Source organism: Solea solea, chromosome 7 (assembly GCF_958295425.1).
Source record: "Solea solea chromosome 7, fSolSol10.1, whole genome shotgun sequence".
NCBI classification, from domain to species: Eukaryota; Metazoa; Chordata; class Actinopteri; order Pleuronectiformes; family Soleidae; genus Solea; species Solea solea.
In genome coordinates this window covers 20,817,472-20,843,117 of record NC_081140.1, presented here as the reverse complement: position 1 = coordinate 20,843,117, position 25,646 = coordinate 20,817,472, and the positions used below count along the sequence as shown (strand labels likewise).

General features: G+C 40.0%; 2 protein-coding genes across 7 annotated transcripts in view; both read left to right on the top strand.

Annotated features, from left to right (window-relative positions):
- The window catches only part of LOC131462598 (alpha-actinin-4-like), a 49,259-nt gene extending 47,481 nt beyond the window's left edge, over nucleotides 1–1,778 (top strand). For 3 of the 5 annotated variants that reach the window (XM_058633913.1, XM_058633917.1, XM_058633914.1), the window contains 2 exons: nucleotides 472–630; nucleotides 1,067–1,777. In XM_058633913.1, coding sequence (XP_058489896.1) covers nucleotides 472–630; nucleotides 1,067–1,225 — 318 coding nt within the window. In that variant the 3' untranslated portion in view covers nucleotides 1,226–1,777. Of the gene's footprint in view, nucleotides 1–471; nucleotides 631–1,066 lie in introns of all 5 variants that reach the window. The other 2 variants (XM_058633916.1, XM_058633915.1) reach the window with 1 other exon arrangement.
- A 2,775-nt stretch (nucleotides 1,779–4,553) lies between these two features.
- On the top strand, nucleotides 4,554–19,621 carry LOC131463187 (SPARC-related modular calcium-binding protein 1-like). Of its 2 annotated transcripts, none has more exons than XM_058634945.1 (11): nucleotides 4,554–4,832; nucleotides 9,935–10,109; nucleotides 10,683–10,922; nucleotides 11,247–11,282; nucleotides 11,471–11,518; nucleotides 12,178–12,237; nucleotides 12,394–12,586; nucleotides 14,160–14,239; nucleotides 14,424–14,517; nucleotides 15,726–16,054; nucleotides 19,496–19,621. In XM_058634945.1, exons 1-10 carry the CDS (start codon nucleotides 4,755–4,757, stop codon nucleotides 16,051–16,053), a joined length of 1,332 nt encoding a protein of 443 aa, XP_058490928.1. In that variant the 5' UTR covers nucleotides 4,554–4,754; the 3' UTR covers nucleotide 16,054; nucleotides 19,496–19,621. The 2 variants fall into 2 exon arrangements, with proteins under 2 accessions (XP_058490928.1, XP_058490927.1); XM_058634944.1 differs by lacking the exon at nucleotides 19,496–19,621 and adding an exon at nucleotides 18,631–19,259.
- The last annotated feature ends 6,025 nt before the right edge of the window (nucleotides 19,622–25,646 follow it).

Sequence of the window (25,646 nt, the reverse complement as noted above, 5' to 3'; positions counted from 1 at the left end):
ATTGTTTAACGATGTTTCATAGTTATGTTGTCGCTGAGTAATATCTGTAAACATTTATATGTTACCAAGTTAAATGGTAAATAGTGATGTTGGACCTGTGGACACCCTGCTCTCTCTCCCCCTGTTGGTCTCACTGCTGCTTATTGTGTCTTTGTTGCTTTTGTGCTTTGATTCATTTTTCATGTCGATAGTTAAGACTGCATGCAAGCGAATGTCCTCTGTGTTTGTTAGTGAAAGTGTGTTACTGGATCATCAGCTCAGTGTATTTCATTGTGATTGAAGTTTCACACACTGTTGGTATGTGCGCATCTGTCTGTGTCTTTCTGTGTGTGTGTGTGTGTGTGTGTGTGAGAGCGTGCATCTGCGTGTGTGTGTGTGTGTGTGAGAGAGAGCTTGCATCTGTGTGTGTGTTTAGAGTGCTTTTCTTTTCCGGGTTAACCTGTTTTTGGTTTCTTGTTTTTATTTTGTCAGGGCGACACGGAGTTCGCTCGCATCATGAGCATCGTGGACCCCAACGGCAGCGGCGCCGTCACCTTCCAAGCCTTCATTGATTTCATGTCCACGGAAACCACTGACAGGGACACTGCAGACCAGGTCATCGCCTCCTTCAAGATCCTGGCCGCTGATAAGGTGAGTGTGCATCTGTATGTGTTGTTTTTAGCATCAAGATCTCTTACATTTTTGTCATACAGGTGAATTTATTCTTTGTCATGCTTTTTACTTGGATACAAATTTACAATAAAATATCACAGAGCCTGAGACTTGAGGATAAAAGGCAATGAGCGTTGGGTTCTGACTACATTCTCCATAATGTAATCTATATTGTTTACATCTTTAGTGACAGCAGATGGAAACTAGCCTTTGGCTATAATCTGGTGTCTTTACATTCTGTAAATGTTCATTAACATGAACTGTCCCTTCCAAATAAACTTAAAATGAAAAAAAGATTTTGTCTTTTGATTATATTACTGTTATTCTTTCTTATTTTCTGTTGATTACAGTATTAAATGTTTTTCTTGTAGTTTTTAAACCTCACTCACTGATCCTCCCTCTCTGTGTCCATCAGAACTATATCATGGCTGAGGAGCTGAGGAGAGAACTCCCTCCCGACCAGGCAGAATACTGCATCGCTCGCATGGCGCCCTACACGGGGCCTGACGCCGTACCCGGCGCCCTCGACTACATGTCCTTCTCCACCGCCTTGTACGGAGAAAGTGACCTGTAGAGGAGGAGGGCTGGATAGAATAGGGGGGAGGGGGAGGGGATGAAGAGGGAAGGAAAGGTAGAGAGTTCTTCTGCACGTGGAGAAGGTGCCGGGAAAGTGGGCGCTAGGTGTGTGAGTGGTGTTTGTGAGGTGCCCCTGTGTGTGCCGGTTTAGAGGTGATCTGAGCTTGTTGATTGATCTGTAGTTAGGTTTGGCCTCTGCTGAATGTTTCCCAGCTCCATTATGTCGTGAACACGATGACAAATGAAATTTTGAATCAAAGCTTCATTGGAACAGGCATATCCAGGGGCAGCTGTAGGACGAACAGCTGCTCTGTACGGTGGGTCCTTAGCTTCACCCTCTCTGCCTTTTTTGTGGGGTCAAACGTGGGTTAGGATTTTTGGGAGGGGCATCAAAAGCTAATCCGATACTTATGCTAATTTTTTGTTTATTTTATTATAATTTCTTTTCTTCTTGCCAGGGGTCCAGGGCATTAGGTGGGGGGGAGCAGGGCAGTGTGGGGTTTGAAGTGGTGTCTGGCGAGGTTTGTGTATTAGATCCTAGAGAGATATATGCTGTGGGGGGGAGGGAGGGGCATGGGAGGGGGGCGGTGTTTGACCAACCAGAGATGAAAATGACATATTTACCCATAATTCCCATGTTGCTGGATAAGGTGACCTGTTTAACCTCCTCCTGTCTTCATTTATTTCTCTTTTCTCCTGCAGTGGGTGGGTGGTGGGCTCGGGTGGGCGGGGCATAGACCTGTGTTGGTGGGCGGGTGGGCGGGGTTCAGCGCTGTACATACTTATTTTTTCAGTGCGAGGAACGACACACACACACACAGTCCCAGTTGTTGAGAAATAAATGATCAAAGGCGTTTCCAGTTTGGTTATGCAAATTGAAATGTATAAAAAAAAGAGGAAGAAAAATAAGTAAATACAAGAAAAACACAATGATCGCGGAGATCACAGAGCAGTTTCACCAGTGGATAGGTTTGAGCTTCTGGAAGTCTTTTCTCATTTCATTTCTTTTATCAATGGAAAACATAAATGGAGAGAAGTTTGTCACCATGGTGATGAGGCCTTTCTGTATAAATCCCATGACAGGCAATACCATAATAATCCACAAATATTTGCTTCTGTGAAACTACTCTCCTCCAGTTGTGGGCATCAGGTGCTTATTTAAATACAAAACTATACGTTTATATGATCGCGAAGATTAGTCGTCTATGTTGGTTCACTTTTATGTACCACAGCTCACACGTGCATTTAGAACTAGATCTGTATCATGGATGCATTTGATTGACGGGGTGAAGGTTTTTTCTTGGACTTTTTCCTCTTTTTTTCCCCCACTGTAACCATGGTAACGGCAAAGGGGAGTACTCCTGGTTTGACTGTTGGAGGGAAAAAACAAAACAACCAAACAAATGCCTATTGGTGGCTGAAGCCCTGTCCCTCTCTCTTACTCTCTCCCTCACTCACTCTCCCACTCCCCCATCCCTCCACCCCCTCATTTGTCTCTGAAAAGAAGGAAAAGAAAATTTACTGCAAGAAAGAAGGAGAGAGGGAGGCAAAAATCAGGGAGGTGTCTTTATGTAAACATTCCATTCGTTACAAATACAGAAATATTAAAATTAAAAAAAGGAAATTGTTGTGTAAAAAAAAAACAAAAAAAAAACAAACTATGCAATCATGATGTGTTGAATATCTGAGTCCAGGGGAAAGATGTGATTATCAATCAGGCTGTGATGTTCCCTGTCTAAATTAAACGGGACAGATTTCTCCAGTGTTTGTTGGCTGTCTATGAGGGAGATGGAAGGAGACAGAGAGACAGAGAGACAGACGGACAGGGAGGGAGCAGAGAAGGAAAGACTCGGACCAAAACCTTGTTTCTTTTCTTTCTTTTTGTCTTTTTGTTTCCATGCCAGGTTGGAGAAAAGTGAACTCTGGAGTTGTGATTTTCCGTTTTTTTGTACTCTTTAATATCAAACCTTATCTGCTGTACTGGAAACTGCAACGCCTTCTGTCTCTAATGATAAGTGAGTTTCACAAAGCACACATAAAAGTTTCCTTATAAAATACCACATCTGCTTCATGTCTTTCTTTCTCTCTCTCTCTCCTTTCCCTTGTGTGAGTGTGTGTTACATGTCTTAAATAGGACATTTTGACTTTGTGAGGACATTTTGGCTGGTCCTGTCAATTTTAACAGGATTTTTGAGGGTTAGCATTAGATGAGGTTTAAGGTTAGCCATTTAGTTGTGAGGGTAAACAAGGTTAGATAAAGCTTCAAGACCTGATAAATAACATTAAACATTGGACAACGTTACAGCTCTGTGGTGAAGACTGGTGATAAGAGTTTCACTGTGAGAAATGACGAAGAAAAGCTTTCAATTCAACCATAATTGTGACGTAATAAACATTTGTTTCTCATATGCAACACATTCACATCTGCTTTTACAGAAATAAAAGATGGTATGAAACATACAAATGTAGGTTATATTAGACACTGACGTGCTATTAGTAAATGTTTGCATTTTCTAATCAAGTCAGACTTTTTAAAAGCTTTTTTAAAACTTTATGGCAGTTGTTTTGTTTTGTCAAGGGACACTAAAAAAAATATACCGGCATGATTGTTTTTGTATAATCATTGTATAATGTCACATCACTGATATCATGTGGGTTGGAGTGAGTGCTCTTAATTCAAATGAGTAAAATCTTGCATTTAGTTCAACCTGAAATAAATGACTTAATCATTTTAAAAATATTTGAATGGTCTTAATGTGCAGTCGTGGGCGTGTAACTCCTGAAATGAGGCGGCACAGGAGGCATCATTCAAGCTCACTGCCACTGCTTTAAAGTGCAACACACAATACAGTCAAAATAACATTCTGTTGCATCCATCACTGTAAAGATAAATGCAATATATGCTGTCAGTAAAAACATTGGTCTGTTTTTCTCTTGCAGAGGTGCAAAGTAAAAGTATATTTTGTTTCAAGTATTGTTATACACTACATTTTAAATCACACCTTTCAAAAAAAAAAGGAAGAAAATAAGGTTTTCATTTGATGAATGGTATTATTGTTAAACCATGTGTTAATCTGGGATGGTTTGCACGAAAATAACTCCATGATATACCTAATTAAAAATATTTAAAGTCATGTTGACATGTTTTATCTTGTTATCTTGATGTTTTTGGAGTTTTTTTTACTTTTACTGATGTAGATTTGTCATCACAGTAACAGCTGTTAGTACCTTTTCTACCTGTAGTTATTAATGAATCAAAGTTGATGAGAGCGAATGATCACTTCTTGTTCAACTCCCACCGGAAATGGGCAGAACTGCACTGAAGGGGGAGAGTCCAGTGTGCGCGTGCAGAACTCGGACCTGCACTCGCGTCGTGACCGTGAGAGAAGAACGACATGAGCTGTTCACTGATAAAAGAAGACGTGACGGCCAAGTCGTGACGTGACCCGCACTTTGTTTTGTTTTGTTTGTTCGTTCACAGGCCGTCCCGCATCAAAATCCTGCGCCGCGCGCACACTTTCGGCACGATGCTCGCGCTCACCTTCACCTGCCGCGCGCTGCTCGTCTCCGTCCTCTGTGGTTCTGTTCAGTCCGACAGAACAGCGGTAAGAACCGAACTCTGACTCCTGTTAGCTGTATTATACTCACTGACACAAACACTGTAGTTTATAATGTGAAACCTCACAATAACACGACAGTGAAGTTTGCTCATGACAAGATAAGATAATAGTCCTTCATTTGGGGACATTTACATTGTCACAGCAGCATTTCCACATGTGTGAAACTACAATATAGAAAGATATTAACAATACACGACAACAATACAATGCACGTATATTGGGATGAGTAACCTGTTCTGTGTGGTCTACTGAGAAATGTTTGTTTAACATTTGATTCATGTAAAGTTTTAGGCTACAACGACGTCTGATATTTTAAAAGATTGTTGTGTCAGAGGATTATTGTGCTTAATAAGGAAACTGCACTGTAACCAACATATATGTGATGGAGCAACTTCACCGACCACTTTATTAGGTACAGGGGACATTTAGACGTGATTATTGAAATGATTGTTTTTCAGTTTAGTCCTTCTCCTCTGACCTCTGACCTCTGACATCTCCCAGAAAACCGCTGCTGAATGAACATGTTCTCTTTTCTTGTCATTATCATTCTTTGTAAATTTCAGTAGTTGGCTGTAGGCGACTGGACTGGACTTGAGTTGCTTGAGTTGAGTTGAAGACGTTTCACCTCTTCAGTTCCGATAAGAGGTGAAATGTCACCTACAGTTAACTGCTGAAGAAGACCACGACCCCATGACTGAGAACCTTCACCGACTTTCTCTGTAAACCACTGAGATGATTGTGACTTAAAATCATATTATTTGTAGATGTGGGAGATTGATCAAACACTAAGACAGGCGAGTAGAAACAAAGCAAAGTCAAAGTCTTTACACCGACGTCTGTAAAAGTTTAAACCTTCAGGAAGAGAAGCTGCTGTCAGCTTTACTTTATTTACTAAACAAATAAAGGTTTAAACCTGTCTAATTTGGTTACCGTGTGCAGAGGAATGGCTCTAATTTGTCAGGTCACATTGACTTTGGCCTGTAATTGGTTCACTTAAAGTGAACAGAGTTGACATCACGGCTGAGCTTATTCAGTGGAAAAGACCACAAAATTGAGTCTCAGGATAGAGAGACAAATCTCATGTTTGATTCATTAGTTGTCGTCTTTGAGTGAGAGAGGTTTTCATTTCCCTGGACGAGGAGGAGGAGGAGGAGGAGGAGGAGAGGGTAACACCAACCACCAAAACACACACACACACACACACACACACACACACACACACACACACACACACACGCACGACTCTGCTGCCAAGTAAATGTTTAACTTGCTGCTCAGGGGGAAAAGACCTGTGTGTGTGTGTGTGTGTGTGTGTGTGTGTGTGTGTGCGTGTGTGTGTGTGCGTGTGTGTGTGAGACCACATTGCTGTAGTGGTATATTTATCAGAGTATGTGTAATGACGTACCAGATGAACTGTGGTCATGTCTAAATATAACAGTGGTAACAGGAAATAGAAAAGACATAATGTACATTGACATCTGTTTGTGTGCATGGACAAACTCAGTGATGTTTCCTCACAGAACACAGAGCAGGAGCTGCTGCCCTCTTTGGTAAGTTTGTGTTACTGAAAGCATGAGATCAAACACTGAAGTCACAAAATAACACTTTTGAACTTGGTGATGGAGTCACCAATGAATTAACAACTCCTGTGTTCTGGGAGGTAAAATGACTGATGTTCACTGTGAACTTTGGTGCAGAGGAAGGAGTGACTTTGAGCTTCCTGTTGAAAAGTCTGTGTAACAGCAAGGTTAAAGCTCCAGTGTGGAACTTGTCACCTCCTTTGGAATTCTTAACAATAACCAAAACAATCCACTTTTACAACTTTTTGTAGGTTCTTACTCCAACTGTTTGTGAAAGTCTGGCTCGTCTGTATCAGCCGCCTTTTCTATTCAGCTGTCTATGGTAAAGACAGATTCTGGAGATACTTTCAAATATTATTTTAAAATATCTCCACTGCACGTCCTCAGGTGTAGATATTTTTTGAGAAGAGTAGTGACGCTGTTTAGTTTTGGTATTGTTCAGCATTTGTTTAAGTACTACGAGCTGTATTTTAGGTGTGGATGTGGTGGTTTTTTCATAACTACCATTCCAAACGGAATTATTATTAACAAAGTATAGGACGCTTGCAGCACCAGAGGGTTGCGCACTACAGCTTTAATATCAGACATTTCTTATGTGTAGCACCTTTAATGATCAGTTCAATATTTGACTGTGTGTGTCCATGTCACGCTGCTGTACAGCAGACTCGCCAGCATCGGCGCTCCGTCTTATTTCTGCAAAGCTGTGGAGATGAGTCTGTGTGTGTGTGTGTGTTTTTTATCTGGAAGGTGTGAGGCACGAGGAGACAGTGGCGACTTGTTCTCGCGTTCTGTGCTGCACACTCACTTCCTGACCCCTCCCTCACACTTCCACACTCATGGCTGATGTTTTATAAGCCCAGACACACTGGTGCTAATTGTTTCAACACTGAGGACATTGTAGTGTGTGGATTTTCTACCTGACTGACAGGAAATCCCACGTCTGCCCAACACTTTGCACCTGGACTCCTGCCCTCCACTACTCCTCATTTTTTCCTTTTCGTTTACTCCACCCAGACTTTAATTGCTTTCTCCATTCACCTTTCTTAATTCCTTTCTTTTTTTCATGCGAGTGCCTCCTTTCATACTTCAGCGTCTCTCTTTGCAACACTCACTCCTTTTTTATTTCATCTTTCTTTTATTCATCCATTCTTGCTCTCATTAAAATGTTCCTTTTGCTGCTTCTCTGTCAAATATTCTTCGATTCCTTTCTTCCACATCTGTGAGTCCTAGTCCTGCAGCCTTGTGTCCCTCCCTCTCTCCTTATTTTCCATATTCATTCCTTTATCCCTCACACCCATTTCTTCTTCCATTCCTCCTCTTTCCTGGTCCCACTTGAGTGTTTTTGTCCTTCATACCTTCCATAACCATAACCATCATCCTCTACTTTTCTCTTTGCTGTCCACATCTCTCCCTTCTTCCTGTTCACTTTTATATAAACCCATTGAGACACATCAGACAATTGAATTCGGTTTCATTTATTATTTTTACCTTGACGCAGCCTTGAATGTCATGCAAGAGACAGATATTCATCTTAACAAGTCAGAGCATTTTTCAGTGTGTCAGCTGTTTGTCGAGTTAGGCTGCACCCGTGTGGTTCACGGAGGATTTGGCCAGACGGTATTTTCTGCTTTGCTTGGACTGAAGCTTTACTTTTCATGCACTGTTCCACTTTCCCTCTTCCTCCCTCCTCCTCCTCCTCCATCTTTTCAAAACATTTTTATAGAATGATAGATTTTCCATTTGAAATGTGAACTGCGTTATACTGGAGCTTGACCTCTCATAGAGTATGTCCTTATAGAATTGTCGTTTGTTTGTGCTCATATGCAACAGATTAAAATTGACTTAAACTACATTTATTATTGATTAAATTTATTGACCTAAATCAGATCAATATGAACTTTCCCCTTAGTGGAATAATTGACAGATACAGCAGGTAATGTGTGGACATGAGGACACACATGTCTCATTCTGCGTGTCTCCTACAGTTTGTCCAAAGTGTGTTTCCCAGTGTGTGTGCGTGTTTGTGTGCACGTACTCTTGCACTAAGTTGCGTGTCGTGGGTGTTTTCACAGAGTCTGTGTGGCAGCGTGACAAATCTGATGTATATTTTGGAGACGTATGCACGGCTGCATGTGATCCCTGAGCTGAGACGGCGATGTTGTTTCTCATGTGGGAATAATTTCGATCATCACACTCACCACACCTCTTCTCACACCAGTGGTGTTGTTGTTTTTTTTTACCAGGGCATCATCTGTTCCATGACATGACATTGTCCTACATCTTCAGTTTATCTCCATTTAAAAAGCATCACTATAGAAATGTCCCAGAAATGACATAGAAAAAATGAATAAATACATAATAAAGTCAGGTTGTCTCTGTGACAAAGAGAAAGTCCAGTGTGTAAGAATCACTAACATCTTATGTTAACTGCAATGTAAACTGTAACCAAGAGTTTGGTCAGAAAGTGTGTTATTTTTGATGTCCACTGTAGATGAGGATTTTAGGAGAGTAGTGGTTGATCTCTGTGAAGACAGTGGAGTAATTCTTAACAGGTATTTTTCAGTATTTTTCATGGATTTGGGCCTGGAGACTCCAGGGTGGCACAGAAGTGATGGAACATGTTTCTTCCAACCAAAATATTTTCCTCAATGTCTCCTCTGAACCTCTGTGTTTGATAGCTTTGATATGTTTGTGTGGTGCTATATGAAATCCATCATTGAGACTAATGAGCCACTGAACTATTTTTCCTCACTTAAGTCAATTCAAAATGATTACAAGTGCTTTGAATATATTTGGTTAGTGAATTGGTCAGTGTATAATTAAGGAAAAGTTTGTCCATAAATCTTTGGGGAGGAAATGTTTTCCATTGCATGTCTGGAGGTTTTTATTTATTTTTTTATAAGATCCTTCCAAAAATATTTTGCTGTCACAAACTCGTATGACGTTTGTGAAAAGTTCTTACGAGCTGTGCATGTGTCGGCGTCCTGCTGCCAAACACCATCACTGCTCACCTCAGACAGAAATGGAGCATATTTCTGCAGGGAAGACTCTGCCATTCTTCCATCCGTTAGTGACATTTATCCGCTCATTAGTTTTGCAGCGTTTGGGTTCTCACAGTTAAAATGTCAGGCGTTTTCCTCACTTTCTGCTCAGCCATCCTGAAATGCTTTCATGTGTCAGATGTGTTGTTCCCTCCCCCTCTCTCTTTCACACCCTCTGTCTGCCTCTTCTTTTTCTCTCAGTTTTCCAGAGCGAAGCCAATTTTAATGCTACCGTGCAGAAAGTGAAGCCTTTTTCTGCTTCCCTTCTTCTCGCCTGCGGTTTTATTAGTGCTCAGCCTCAACCAGGCGTCAGAAATCAACCATAAAGCTTGAACAGCCTCTCTCATGTTGGGTTTTGTCAATATAATATGGGAACAATACAAATAATAATAATAACAATTGTAATAATCATAATTTCTAAAAGTCCTATTTGTCTGCAGCACAAAACCTTGAGTTTTTCTTCTAGCCCTTTTTGATCACAGAGAACATGTGGCCCCGTGGGTGTGTCCTGGACTGCCAGAGGGGGCGCCACAGAGCAGTGTGCGGCAGCAACGGCAGGTTGTACAAATCACTGTGTGCCTTCCAGAGGGCTCAGTGCATCAACACACATCTACGGCTCGCTTCACGAGCACACTGCTCAGGTACACACACCTCCATATACTATATACTATTTACTATATAATATATTATATACTATGTTGTTGTGAGTGTGTCATTTCTGCCACTAGGGGTCTCTCAGTCAATACAATAATAAAAGACCTAGTTTGATCATTTCAGGGTTTCAGCATTATCTTATTGACTTCCCCTATGCCTTTGCACTTTAAGGGGAGAATTTGACAGAATATGCAGCGAAAGGCAAAGAGTCATGATCCATTCGTGACAAATAACCAGTAGTACTAAATATCTCCTTCCTCACTCTGAAGTTTGTCCTGGAACTTTTAGCATAGACGGATTAAGTGAAGGATGTCATGAAAAGGTGACCAAAATGAAATGAATAGAATAGAAATGTGGATTTTGGTTCACGTAAGAAAACTACTCAACCAAAAGTTGTTTGTAGATCATTTTAATGCAAACATGATGTCTCTAAGATTTAAAAAAGATTCCCTCATTTGAAAAATAGTCGAGTAATTGTGAGTTTATCTGTGTTTATCAGAGTAAACACTCGTCACCATCGGTGGAAGTACATTTTAACCCTGATTTCTCTGTCGTTTCAGATCTGAGTCTGACTCAGTCCAAGTGCCAGCTGGCTCGGGCTCAGGCCCTGGAGGCTAACGCCCGCAGCGGCAGCAGCCATTTTAGCACGGCAGCTGCCATGTTTGTGCCAGAGTGTCACCCAGACGGTCACTTCCTTCCGGTGCAGTGCCACAACCAAACCGGGTACTGTTGGTGCTCCACACCAGACGGCAAACCTGTCAGTGGGACGTCAGTCCTTCATCTGACTCCCAGCTGCACGGGTCAGACATACACTAAACTATACATTCATTTCACTTCATCTGTAGCATCTGCATCTAAATGGTTTTAACTGTCAGATTTTTGACTTTTTTAATAAAGAATTAATTACTTTTTAAAATGAAGTCCTGTAGAAGTACAAATGATAAAAAAGTTGCTAACCATGAGGTGATTATCATTATTATTATTACTGTTCCTCTGAGTCTAGAGAAGACTTGTTTCCACTCAGTAAAAACTGCTGTGATCTTTGGGGAAACATTCAAAGCCATGATTCTGTTAAATCTGTTCATCTGCATGAATGACTGAGTCTGTTTTAATATCCTGAACAGATCATATCGCCAAGTTTGCTCAGATACCAGTCAAAGGTGAGAAAGTTTCTATATTCTTTGTTTTACTCTAGTTATGATTAACATTTTTATATACTGCAACATAACTTTTATATACTGTACTGCATCTATTTTTAAACACTGTATGCTTGAGGGAAGGTTCTTGAACGTGACTCTCATTCACTCATTTATTCATGGTGCGCTCACTCTTGTCTCTTATGTTCCAGATGAAGTTGGTGAACCTGCGGCGACAGTGGAACCCAGAAAATCTGCAGGTGACAAAGATCTGTTACATTCAGTTAACATGTAAATAGTTATATTGTGTTTTAATCCTCCTACTGTACTAATACACTAAGACATTAAGCCACAAATGTATCATATGTAGTCAAATAATTGACCACAATGTATAATAGGCGTCATATTAAAGTGCATGTAGTGCAAATTAGAGCTGAAATTACTCGATGAATCGATTATTAATCGATTACTCAACTATTCGATGTATTATCAACTATTTTTTTCTGATTGTTTCAGCTTCTTAAATGTGAATATATTCTTTATTTCTTTGCTCCTTATAACAAAGAAATCATTAAAAGTGAATCATTTTGGTCTGTGGACAAAAACAAGACATTTGAGAACGTCATCATTTCCAGGTTTGACAAACGATGATCAACATTTTTTAAAGTTTTCTGATATTTTATGGACCAAACGATTACTCGAGAAAATAAATGACAGATTAATCCATTATTAAAAAAATTATACATGTTAGAAAATATTGGCTGAGAACATGTGAAAAACGTATTATGGCGTAAAGTCTTCTGTTTTGGAATGCGTGTTTTGACAATATATCAACAAATATCTGTATGAGTATTTTACAGTCTGTTCATCATAACTCTTACATGTTCTCTGACAGTAACACTCTCACTCTCTTGTCCAGAGCTCACAGCTCCTCCCATCTGGGTGACCATCCTCATGAACTCCGTCAGACGACCCACTGGTAAGAAAGCGCTGGTGTGAAGTCATGTTTACTTGTGATCGTGAACCACATTCTTCAATATTCTTTATACTGTATATATAACACGACTAGTCTGACCTTGTGTTTGTAAGTGCAAACTGTGTGTGTGTGTGTGTGTGTGTGTTTGCTTGTGTGTAGACAGTCCTCAGACATGTGAGCGCGAGCGAGCATCACTCCTCTCACAGATTCACCCGGTCTGGCAGGACCAGCGTTTTATCCCAGTATGCACTGCAGACGGCCGCTACAACCCCGTGCAGTGTTACAATGCCACAGATTACTGCTGGTGTGTCAGAGTGGACAGCGGCAGGCCACTGTCCGGCACCTCCACAAGGTAATCACTGCACCAGTGCCCAGTCATGTGATGTTTTCACTTTAAAGCTCCAGTGTAGAACCTCTGTCTCTGCCTTTGGACTTCTGGGTAATTACCAAACCACTGCGGCCTCTGTGTGACCTACTTGACAGTTTTTGTGGCTGCTTCTTGGTGTTTTCAGCCGGATTCCATCTGTTTGCAGCCGTTTGGCTTTACTCGCACAATGTTGCTGTTGTCGACTCTGCCTTCACTTCATCAATTGTGACGTAAAAAATGTGTCTGTCAATGTTCTGCACTGTAATGTCGCCATAGACACAAACCAGAGAGTAATTGTGGAGCTGATACGCTTAATCAACACTGTGTGAACGCATTTGCTTTTAGCTAAAAATTACACACTACAGCTTTATGTAAGTCTTTCTTTTTTTCCGCACCTTTACTTTAATTTAATTTCTTTTGCTTTTAATTTTTATTTATTTATTTATTTTCACTTCTCTTTAAACATGACTATATAACCTCAGGTGTAAAACACACTAAGGCATTTAATGGTAATTATATAGTTTTGCACCACTTATTGTTTCTGTTCCCTGAGTGATCTTCCCATCAAAGGAAGGACAGATGAGAAAGAAAGAGTCAGACTCTTTTGTTCTCCAGAGGTTTTATTAATGTTGTTGACGCTCAGCTGCTCACACACTCCTCAGAGGAAAGTCTGGGATGTTTTTATGTGATGATTTTCTTTGGATCAGTGGTGTGAGGAAAACTCCCTGCGGCCTCAAGCTGTAAATGTGAGTTTTTTCCTTCTGATGGGCAGCATAATACTCCTTCTCTCTCTCCTCCCACCCCCACCTGGTTGTATTTAATCAACAAGAACAAATTCACTGTTGAACAATTTAAATAAAATATTTCCTGTATTTTTTCTGAGTGGATGGTAAACTTTTTTTATGACCAGATTTATTTGTTTACCAGATGATTTTTGGAACTATTCAGTGGTCCACTGTGTAAGAATTAGTGACCTCTCCTCTGCTCACTCTTCTCTTTCCCAAGCGTACATATTGTACCAACAAGGATGTATACTCTCTCTCACAGCTCCTTCCACTTTCTCTGCCATATCTTGTTTATTTGTTACCGGGTGTATTTTTTTGGAGCCATTATTTTGGTTCTGGTCTAAAATCCACGTCTGTTCTGGCTGTAGAAACATCTCAGTGAGAGATGGCAACCTATGTAATTCAAAGGGTTTATTCTAAGGCTATTCAAACTAGATGGTATTCATTTTAAGATGATTATATACTCAAGTAGTATATTCAATATATGCCAAAGAGCCCTTCCTAAAGCTTACCTTTATTTTACTTTGTTCAGGACTTGACGATTCAACTTGGGCAGTAAAGCCATGTGCTTGTCTCAGAGAATATAAAAATGGAACCTTTATTTATTGTAAAGCATTTAAAAGTATGCAGACCATTTGTAATTGATATGCAATAAATAAATAAATACATAGATATAACATTTATTTTTGGTATTTCCTGTGTTTTCTGTTTCTATTTGATGTGTTTTCTGTTGGTTTCTTGACATTTTACCTGGTTTCTGTGTCTCTGTGCAGGAATCGGGTCCCAGACTGCACTGGTGCAGAGGAGGATCCAGACAGAACAGACAGGAAGTTCATCGAAAAACCTCTTCCTGGTGAATATGATCAGAAAAAAAACAAAAAATGTTTGCAAATGTAATGATGAAATAAAAAAAGTAAAAGTTGTATGTGCCATTTTTAGATATTTATGATTAAAAGAAAGAACTTCTGACAGTTTAATGTCTCACGAGGGATTAGAATGTTGAGATGTCACCATAATTATCTCTCCTTTGGCCACAGGGTGTCCTGGAGCTCGTAAGGAGCAGTTTCTACAGAGTCTGGTCAGAGCTCTGCAGCTGGAAGCAAAGCACGCTGGGAGTCGCAGTCTCTTTCAGTAAGTCTATCTATTGAACATTACAGTCACTAATCTGTCATTGTAGAGCCCCTTAAACCGAGAAGTATACAAATGACACTGGCTCCGTTTCAGTTTCTAAAATTCCGAGGATTCCATTTTAGCCTGGACAGGCAAAATGGCGGAAACGAAACGATGACACAGTTACCAACATTCACTTCCTGGTTGGTTCTATTCGACTATGACTTTACTATCAGCTGTGAACCAAAGGTTTAATTAATTCTCAGTTTCACCTTGTCATCAGTCGTAAAACAGGACTCCCTGCTTCAGTGGTCTTCCTCTTTCCCTCCTGCCCGGCAGCTCCACCTTTAACATCCTTTAACTCTCATTACTTTATCTCCAAACCTGAGCTGTCCCTGGAAAATGCTCATTTCTAATCCTGTCCATCTTGGTCACTTTGTATGAACATCTGCCTCTTGTCTTTTTTAGACAGTGCCACTGTCTCCACGCCATACATCATAGCAGGTCTCAGTACCTCACTGTAGACCTTCTCTTTCACGTTTGCTGCTGTCCTTCTGTTACACATCACCCCTGACACCCGTCTCCTGCCTGCACTCTCTTCTTCTTCACCTCTCTTGTGCACTGTCCATTGCTTTGGATGGTATTCAAACTCATCCACTTTCTCTACGTCTACTTCTTGCATCTTCACTGTACCACGTGTCTCACTGTCAATCACACACAGGTGTTCTGTCTTGCGCCTACGAACCTTCATTCCTCTTGTCTCCAGTGCAGTCTTCCACCTCTCCAGGCTGTCTTTCATCCGTCGTCTACTCTCACTACAGATTACACTCTCATCTGCAAAAAACATAGTCCACAGAGACTCCTGCCTGACCTCGTCTATCAACCGGTTTATCACCATTGCAAACAAGACAGGGCTCAGAGCTGATCCCTGATGTAATCCCACCTGATCTGGATGCAGATTGCAGATACACCATTTTATAAAACGTAGTATGGATGTAGCGTTCAGAGACAGACAACTGTTCACCCTCTCTTCTACACCTATAGTCAGTTTAGAGTCTCCAATTCACCTAAGCCCCAATTTGCAAAAGTGCTGACCTTACAGAAAAGAAAATGGTGCAGAACATTATGTTTGTAAAATATGGAAACTGATTTGAAAGAAGAACCTATATGTATTCCTGTTAGTCCTTTAAAGTGGGGTATTGTCTGATCTTTGATCTCTGATCCTTTAGGGCTTCAAATACACCATCAAACGCTTCCTCCTCCACAACACCTTCCTTATCCTCCTCCTCCTCTTCCTCACCTCTGAATGCCGCTCCCTCTGCTGCTCAGGGCGCTGTAGACTCCTCGAGCCCAGAGAAGGTGCTGCAGTGGCATTTCAGTCAGCTGGACGTGGACGTCAGTGGGGTGCTGAGCGAACGCGAGGCTCGTCCACTTCGTCAGTTCCTGCGGCGGAAGTTGAAGCCACGACGTTGTGCCAAAAAGTTTGCTCAGTACTGTGACAGGGATGGAGACCGAGGCCTGACGCTGGACGAGCTCAGGCTCTGCCTGGGCCTCTGAGGTGAGTCAGGCACAGAGTGAATTTGATTTTATATACAGTATACATTAGCATAAAATCACAAACACAATTTGCCTCGAAGGGCTTTACAGTCTGTAGAGCAAACGACGCCTTCTATCCTTAGACCCTCACATCGAGTGTGGAAAAAGTTTGTTTAACCTTTATTTATCTCTTATTTAAAATCGATTCTCATTAAGACGCCTGTGGACAGAACAAATTGAATATATAAATTAAAGCTCCGGTGCGTAGCTTTTGGTGAGTTTTGTTGTTGATAATGTTATTTTTCTTTCTCTGAACATCCATCCATCCACGGGGGGGGTGCTGTGCCAATCTGACATAGGGTGATAGGCGGGGTACACCCTGGACAGTTCGCCAGTATATCACAGGGCCACACATAGAGACAAACAACCATTCACTCACACGTTCACACCTATGGTCAATTTAGAGTGACCAATCTACCTAATCCCCATATTGCATGTTTTTGGCCTGTGGGAGGAAACTGGAGAAAACCCACACACACACAGGGAGAACATGCAAACTCCTTTAAAACAGTCAAAATAAGGAACATTAATGCATTAGTACATCATACAGAGAAGAATCTCCACTCTTAAGTTGATTTTGTTAACAACCCTAATATAATAAGGGAGTCAATTTAAACCCAAGCCATGACCCAGTCAAACAAAAAGTTTACATGTTTTCATAGTGTTGCTGTCAGTGGTGTCGTAGCGAGACACACAAACACTCTTACTCCTTCTGCCTTCATCTGTATCATCTGTTCATAAGCTGGCCAAGAACCACAGATTGTACAGTCCGGTACATGTGGATGAACAGCAGAACCAAGTCCCTGCTCCGCCTCCAGCTGGTGCTCAGAGCTTCAGTGGTCACACAAAAAAATTATGTGTTGAGTTTGAATCAGCACGTTTGTGGTCAAGTGACATCTGACATCAACATTTAAAATTCAGGAGATAAAAACCAGTTTCCTGTTTAAGACATGGATTATGGACCAGAGTTAGACTTAAGTGTTAAGACTTAGTTTAAGAGTTAGATTTAGGTTAGCTTTAACTTTGGGTGTTGGCATTAAGTTGACATATTACAGGTTAAATCTAGAGGCTAGAGATTGTGTTATACCACCAGGATCACATCAGCAAAGTTAAAACACATCAGTTTCACGTTATAATGTGATCATTTTATTGTTTCATGTTATATAACATGATCATTTATTATTATAACGTGAGTTAAAACGTGATACTGATGTGTTGTTATTTTGCTGCAGACGGACACGTGTGTGTGTGTGTGTGTGTGTGTCCTAAGGGAGAGTTTTCAGACTAAAGACCAGTTAATTTGGAACATCTTGTCAACATGAAGAGAAAACAGTCTCCATTCAGGAGAAAGGAAAACATGATTTTTGGGTCAGTGGTTGTTGGTGAGTTCATGTTTAGTCTCCAGGAAATTAATACAAGTCTGTGTAATGACCAAAGTAAACATGTGTGAATGTCAGCACACACACACTCGGCTACAGTATCCCTCTCCTCATCACAGTGACACCCTGGTTCCTCATTGGTCCACTGCCTCTTCTAACGGCGTCGTTTTCTCTGGCTTGTTGCTCGTGTTGATCCCAGGAGAGCGCTGTGTTTCAGGCCGGCTGCCAGACAAATTACAGCCACAGCTGTCTGAGTGTTAGTTTACCTCCGTGAAATCAAAACAACGTGGGCAGCGGTGAAATGGCCTCCTTGTCAGGGAACTATCAGTCACAGGTCGGCCGTGACATCGCCACGCTAATCAGCCCACTGACAAAGAGTCTTTCTCTGTGTGTTTATAATATTTCTGTTGACCTGCACTAAACAAAATATCTGGTCATACAAAGAATTGAGTGTCTCACTGCTCAGGTCCTGACGTGCACTCAAACACTGTACAGTGTCACACTGTAGAGCGGAGACAGAAACCAGTTAATACACCAGTATGTAGAAGCTCTTTCACTGAAATGCTTAAATATAACTATTATTGTTATCCATGAATTTTCAAATGTTCTGAATAACAAAAAGAACAGAAAAAGTACTTTATTATTTCTTGATTAAGACGTCAAACTATAGTTATTTACTTGCATTCCTGAACAGAAACATTGGCGTTTGAATGTTATGCTTGATTGATTTCTGACTTCTCAGAGAAGAAGCCCAGTGAGCTGAATTCAGTTTGTTATTTGCCAAATAAATAACAATTTCTAAAATATTGATGTTTTCTCGTTTCTAATGACCGGTGATCTGATAAGTTTGTTAAGCCCTGTAGTTTGATGACGTTGGGAAACGGCGTGGGATCATGGGAATTGTTGTCTTGTGGTCATGATCCATGAGTGACAAATACACATGTTTCTACGGCAGCTCAAACAGACAAAACAGCGAGAATCTGTGTTTTCAAGCAGAGGCTTTTATGCAAATAAAGAAGAACGACATCCTTTCTTGTATGCAAAGGATTTCACTCTGTCGTTTCTGACATTCTTAGGTAAGCGTGGAGTCTCACCATTAGATGTCACTAATTCTCACACACTGGAACTTGAAATGCTTTTCTCTTTGTCTTTGTCTCAGGTCAAAGTCACAGAGACAAATCCACCGACGCCAGCTCGTGTCTTGATCGACCACTTCACTGTTTATCTGTCAGTGCTGTCAGTCATTCCTCATTCACACGGTCTTATTCAAAGACCAAACCTGATCCTCGTCCATCATCCTCTTCTCATCACTGTGACACTCTCAGGACACTTGAACCCATCGTCCTCTTATTCTTTAGTAAATGTAAAAACATGTTCATTTCCTGTCGACATGATAAACAAGTTTTTAGTATTTATTTCTCATGTTCAACACAAGAATGTTTGTTTACATCATCTCTTTTCTATTACACGCACTCATGTGTCTGTCACTTTCTTTCTTTCTTTCTTTCATAAATCATTTGTCATTCCCATGAACGTTACTCTCCTTTAGTCCTACCTCCTTCCCTTATTCCCTTCCTCCTCCTCCTTCTTGTCATCCCTTCTTTCTAATCTGTTTCATTCACAGATTTCTCATTTTTGCATGTTGCCAGGATTGATCACTTCTTTAATTTGTACTTTATTTTTGACACAGATTCAGTCTGCGGTGCTTTTCCAGACACTTCAGGGTTTTCTTTGTTCTTATTCTGACAAACGCTAAAATTGTTTCATTAAAAAATGGTTTCAGTTAAATGAATGTGTCTCCTTCTCATAATTTACTTCCCTTGTGAATTGTTGGTCGTTACAAATGTCTGACGTGATCAGTTTTATATGCGTTTAAACCCATGTTGTTTTCAAACACCAAATGTATTTTAGTCACACGACAGATGGGTCTGTTGTCTGTGCGATTGTAAGAGGGAGATTAATCAATGCTGTAATGAAAGTAACCTTTCAGGTTTGTTTGTTTGTTTGTTAGTTTTTGTGCACAGAAGAAAAATGAAGCCTGGAGAAAAACGGAAGAGAAACACATTCCTGCCTCCAAAGATTGACCTGGTTTCATCTTCAAGTGAAATAATCTCATGAATACAAACATTAGTAAACAACTTCAAAGTGGATTTGTCACTGGCATTTAATTTGTTGTGTGTTTAGGGAGGTTTTTTTCATTAAACTTTGATAACAGTGTCTCCCTCAGGGTGGGGTTTCCACAGACACATACACATACATATATATATATGTATGTATGTGTATATATATGTATGTGTATAGATATATATATGTATATGTATATATATGTATGTGTATATATATGTATGTGTATAGATATATATATGTATATGTATATATATGTATGTGTATATATATGTATGTGTATAGATATATATATGTATGTGTATGTGTATAGATATATATATGTATGTATGTGTATGTGTATAGATATATATGTATGTATGTGTATAGATATATATATGTATGTGTATAGATATATATATGTGTGTATGTGTATAGATATATATATGTATGTGTATAGATATATATATATATGTATGTGTATATATATATGTATGTATGTGTATAGATATATATATATGTATGTGTATAGATATATATATATGTGTGTATGTGTATAGATATATATATGTATGTGTATAGATATATATATATATATATGTATGTGTATATATATGTATGTATGTGTATAGATATATATATATATGTATGTGTATAGATATATATATATGTGTGTATGTGTATAGATATATATATATATATGTATGTGTATGTGTATAGATATATACGTAGGCGCAGGATTGATTGCTGGAGAGCGAGTGAAAGTTGTTGTCATCTTGGGAACGACATTGAGAGCAAGAAGGATACTTTACCCTGTTCACACATCACTGCACATTTTAAACAAGATCCCAGGGAATTAGCCTCCTTCATGTTTACGTTGTTTTCCCCATTGAATGTTTATAATTTTATGTCACAGAGTATGACATTACAGATACAAATGATAAATAAAAATCAGGTGAACGCCAACGTTAATTGGCTTCATACTGAAAACCACAGTTTCCATATCTGCTGTATTGGTTTATAGAGTCAAAACAACGCCACTCTGGCAGGAAACCTTTACCGTGTTCTTGGAATCCAGGCAATATGTCACGTCTCCTTAGTGGCTGTTTTCATAAAAGGTGATGATGTCAAAACAGTTGGTGACAAGCAACCAGATCCCCCAAAATCCACAGTGTTGGGTGAATCACAGGCAACGGATTGTGCTTGTAATGTGTGATCAGTTTTTACCAAATACAGAATCCAACACTTTTACTAGCTTAAATATCTTGTTTATTTTACATGTTTTTATCACAATTGTTTTCCTGGAGAAGGATGAGGGAATGTTTATCAGAACGTTTGTAGAAGTTGGACTCGAGCTCCTCATGGGTCGGATATAAACAATCCATCAAGTTCAGCTGAAAAACTGCACAAACAAAACAAAATGAAGCGTAAACAAAATGTTTGTATGTGTGCGACAGAGGAGATGGTGACCATAAAAACGCCCTCTGCCCTCTGCAGCCTGAGAGGTCACGGTGTTATGACATCGTCTCAGGCTCAGTCTGGACACAACACAAGAAGAAAAATCACATGTGGAAATGTGACTGGTGTCGAAAACCATAGCACTCCATTCACGTGTAGCTGCACTGATGACCCCGTTCAGGAGCTAATGCACCCTGGGAAATGATGCTTCCTTGGCTGCAATGAGACCTGCCCTGGCTCCTTTGTTTCCTGTTTATCTGCTGATTTGTTTGCAGTGAAATGAAAATTGAGGCGGCTCGCTCACACACAGCCTGCCCCCGCTGCCTAATAAATAAATATGTCGATAATGGTAAAGAGTGCAGGTCAGAACATGAGAGAGTAAAGATATAAGAGAGCAGCATAATAAGAGCTGAAGCAAACACTGAAGCCAAAGCACAGCTGTTTTTTCTCTCTATATTTTTTAAATGTTTAGGTTGTTTTTATTGGACCTTGTTATCTTGCTTTAAATGTGGGTCGGCAGTCGCCAGGGAGGAATGCACCAGCATAATGTTAAGTTGCTGCGTCTAACTGATATAATTCTCACGACTTACACAGTAAACACTACTCTCTGTACAATTATGAGGAAAAACATGTTTCCCCCTAAATTCCACATGAATATGTAGTAAATGAGGAAAATCTCAGCACAGAGAAGAATCACTGCTATATGTTTATTATGATGGAATTCCACATATACAGCAATTATTTCTATTTCTATTTCAATTTTAATTTTGTTACTATTGTTATTGAAACCATCAGCAAACTTTTTTTCTTCTTCATATTTCTTCATCTTTCATCTCAGATGTGTAAGTTAACACCACACCCTGACCAGTGCACGAGGACGTTGTGGTGTTTCTGTGACCAGTAGATGGCGCACTTGATCTGAATCAGCCAGCAGGTAGGTGCTGCAGCCACACACACGCACACATACACACCCACACGCACACACACACACTGACTGTATTGCTCCCCAGACACACCCTCGGTAATAAAATGTGACAAAGAGGCTTTGATGATGAATCTCACATAAACATGAGTATAGATTTCTATAGTCATAGAGACGGTGGGCGGAGTCAGAGCGTAACAAGCAGAGGGTGAACATGGAGCCTGGTATTGGAATGAATAATTGATGAGCTGGAGCATTTAACTGTATAGGTTTGTAATGCTTACTGTGTGTGTGTGTGTGTGTGTGTTACCTCTGTAGAACCTCTCCTGGCATAAACACTCACCTTGTGAGGACCGGTTCTCATGGAGACCAAAACCTGGTCCTAATGAGGTCCTAACCTCAGTTTTAAGGAACTGGTTAAGGGTTAATATTTGAATTGTGATTCAAATATTAACGGGTAAGGTTAAGGATAATGCTTTGGTTAGGAGAATAGGTGTGTGTGTGTGTGTTCTTATATTTGTGCTTTGAGAGGACCAACAAGCGTATAAACCATACAGAATGAGGACATTTTGGCTGGTCCTCACATCTTTAAAGACCTTTTGGGGGTTAAGACCTGGTTTCAGGGTCATGGTTAAGGTTAGGGTTTGGCACCTAGTTGTGTTGGTTAAGGTTAGGGAATGCATGATGTCTAGGAGTGTCCTCACTATGAATGAAGCACAAACGTGTGTGTGTGTGTGTGTGAGTGTGAGTGTGAGAGAGTGCACTGAACCTATGACTATCAAAAACGGAAGGAACTGCAGTTCACACACACACACGTGCATCAATCTGTCAAAGATATGTGAACACACACCCACACACACACACACACACACACACACACACACACAGTTACCCAGAACGTTTGTATCCTTTAGATTAATCTATAATTCATCAAATAAAATCCATATCCAAATCCACGATTTCCCTCTCCTGTTTATGACATGTTCACAAGGCCAAGCTGACAAAGCAGAAGCAGAACTATCATTATAATGAGAAACATGCTGACGGACCATATACTGTATTTACACACACACACACACACACACATCGTGTGTTGTTCAGTTGTGGTTCATCACAATGATTCATGTGATCGTGCACGGCGCTGAATGAAAACAGAGACACACAGACATCTAAATGTTAATGTTGATGTCTTTTAGGAACAGAAGAGGGGTTTGTCCTGATGTGTGTGCGCTTGCAAAGACAACAACAGCCCATCACGATGACAGAACTAGAGTGACGCGCTTAGACCTCAAAGCTATTTCCCCACTGTCTCACTGAGAGTTGTGATTTTGTCAAGATAAAACTATTCCGTGGCATCAGATTCTTAAAGACTGTGAGTTTATTTGCTTCTCTGTGACAGTAATTCATACCTTTTGTTTGGAAATGAAACAAAACATTTGAGAACGGTGTTATTTTCAGACTTTTTTTGTTTTAAATAATATGCATTCACTTGATTATTTTTACCAAACCCAGACTTTACCTTTTAATCATTTTAAAGCATAATTTTATAGATAGATAGATAGATAGATAGATAGATAGATCGATTGATCGATCGATCGATCGATAGATAGATAGATAGATAGATAGATCGATCAGATTCTTGCAGTCTTATTGCTTCCTCTCTTCATTCTGCTTTTTGCAGCGTTGCTGTAACTAAGCGTGTGACTGTGATTGATTGAAATATATCATCGCCCTCTCAATGGTGACAAAATGCAATGGTGGGATTTACAATCAGCAGGAGCAGGTATTCAGCTATTATAAGGAAATCAATGAGGACAGTGAAGCCTGGAGGCCTGGAGGAGCAGGGAAATCCTGAGAGAAAGGGTGTTGTGATAGAGTATTTCATGGAATAATTGGTGACCCCCATTTCATCAACATGCTACGGTGTTCTTTGACCATGGAAACGGTTCCTCTGGGAAATATCAAGGCGCTGAACCTGGACCTATAGCAGAGCCTTGTTATATGTTGTTATACACATCAGTGACTGTTAATGGTTTGCTTCCACCGCAGGTTCAGGCACGTCGTCCCCTGTGGGACACACGGACACTCACACAGACGCTCACACAGACGCTCACACAGACACTCACACAGACGCTCACACAGATTTAATTTCTTGCTAAAAACCTTTATGATTCCTGTGCCACATCCATCAAACTTATCCTCCAGTTCCGATTCAAAGTCAAACAATATATTGACTACATTATTTATGTAATTGAAAAATTGTTGTTCATTATTCTCCTGGTGCCAGTAACTACAAACCCAAACCATTATTTTAGCGGTGCTACTTATTGTTTTTAGTGTAAAATATTTGAATTATGGATTTTAGCTGTCTTCTCTCTTCTATTTTAGTTGTACTTTTTATTTTATGTTATGAATAAATGAATGAATGAATTGCACCCACTGTGTATTAACATGGAGAACGCTGGCGTTTGAACGATGCAGCGATGCACAAACTGAGCGGCTGTAAACTCCACGGGACCTCGGCAGGACAGATGTTTGGATCCAGAGGCAGCGTTTAAACCTTCATCTGTCTTTCAGGAGCTTTGCTTAATTAATCCAGTAATGTAATGATGTAACTAAACCTTGAGGTCATTAATGTGTCTACCAGACTAAATCAATTGAATATTTGGAGCCTCTAAGTAGCACAGTGTTTCCTCGTGTCTCAGAGACTTTGCTCCTGAAAGAGTTTAGTTTCACATTCAAAGAGACTAAGAGAGTGATTAAAGACGGCTGAATATCGGAAAATGAGTCGTGTCCTGGAGTTATTAATGATCTTTCAAATTGATGGTGATGAACTTCTTTCTATAGTTACCAGCGTTTTAATCATCATTTAACAAAATGAGCTTTGGACTTGAGGGAAGTGCTGATCTGAGAACAAAGTTCAAGCAAAAACGTTTTCAACCTGCTCCATTAAAACATTCTTAAACCTCTTAAGGGAATACTTCACCGATTTGCATTTAGCTTTGTATTACTAGAAAGTAGCGTGAATATTTTTGAAAAATTGTGCCTCAAATATCTTCATTATTGTCTTTGTTACGTGCCCACCAGTGACACTTGGTCCTGTTAGCGTAACTGTTAGCAAAGATGGCGGACACTGTTTACATTCTGGGAATGAGTGGGTCTAAAAAGTCAAGTGTCACTGGTGCACGGAACAAAGAAAAGAAAGAAGATAAATCTCAACTCAGGGGAAACTGAGGTTGGGAAGCCCAATTCTTCCTGAGCTAAATGCAGATCGGTGAAGTATTCCTTTAAACCTCTGCAGTGGCTGTGTTTTCAGAGACATTTGGCTCAGATTAGGATTAACGTATTCAATCAGCACTGACGTACAACATAAGCAAACAGAGATGACACTTTTTTAATGGAAAGAAATTAACCAATTATTGATCATTGTCTTTGGCTCTTTTTTCTTTTCTTTTGTTGAATTCATGTTCACGTCTGAAGTTTAAGCAGACTATTAGACGTTAAGACTGGATTAAATGAGCTTCTAAGGAATTTACAAAGAACTTTGGTAAAGAACGGGTGCTCAAGGCATGTACTGTCATAGAAGTGAAACATCTGTGTTGTTTTGATGAAGCAGTTATTTACCTCCATATACACATACTTCTACTTATTCTGCTTCTAATGTTCAAATCGAATATATGATTTAAATATTG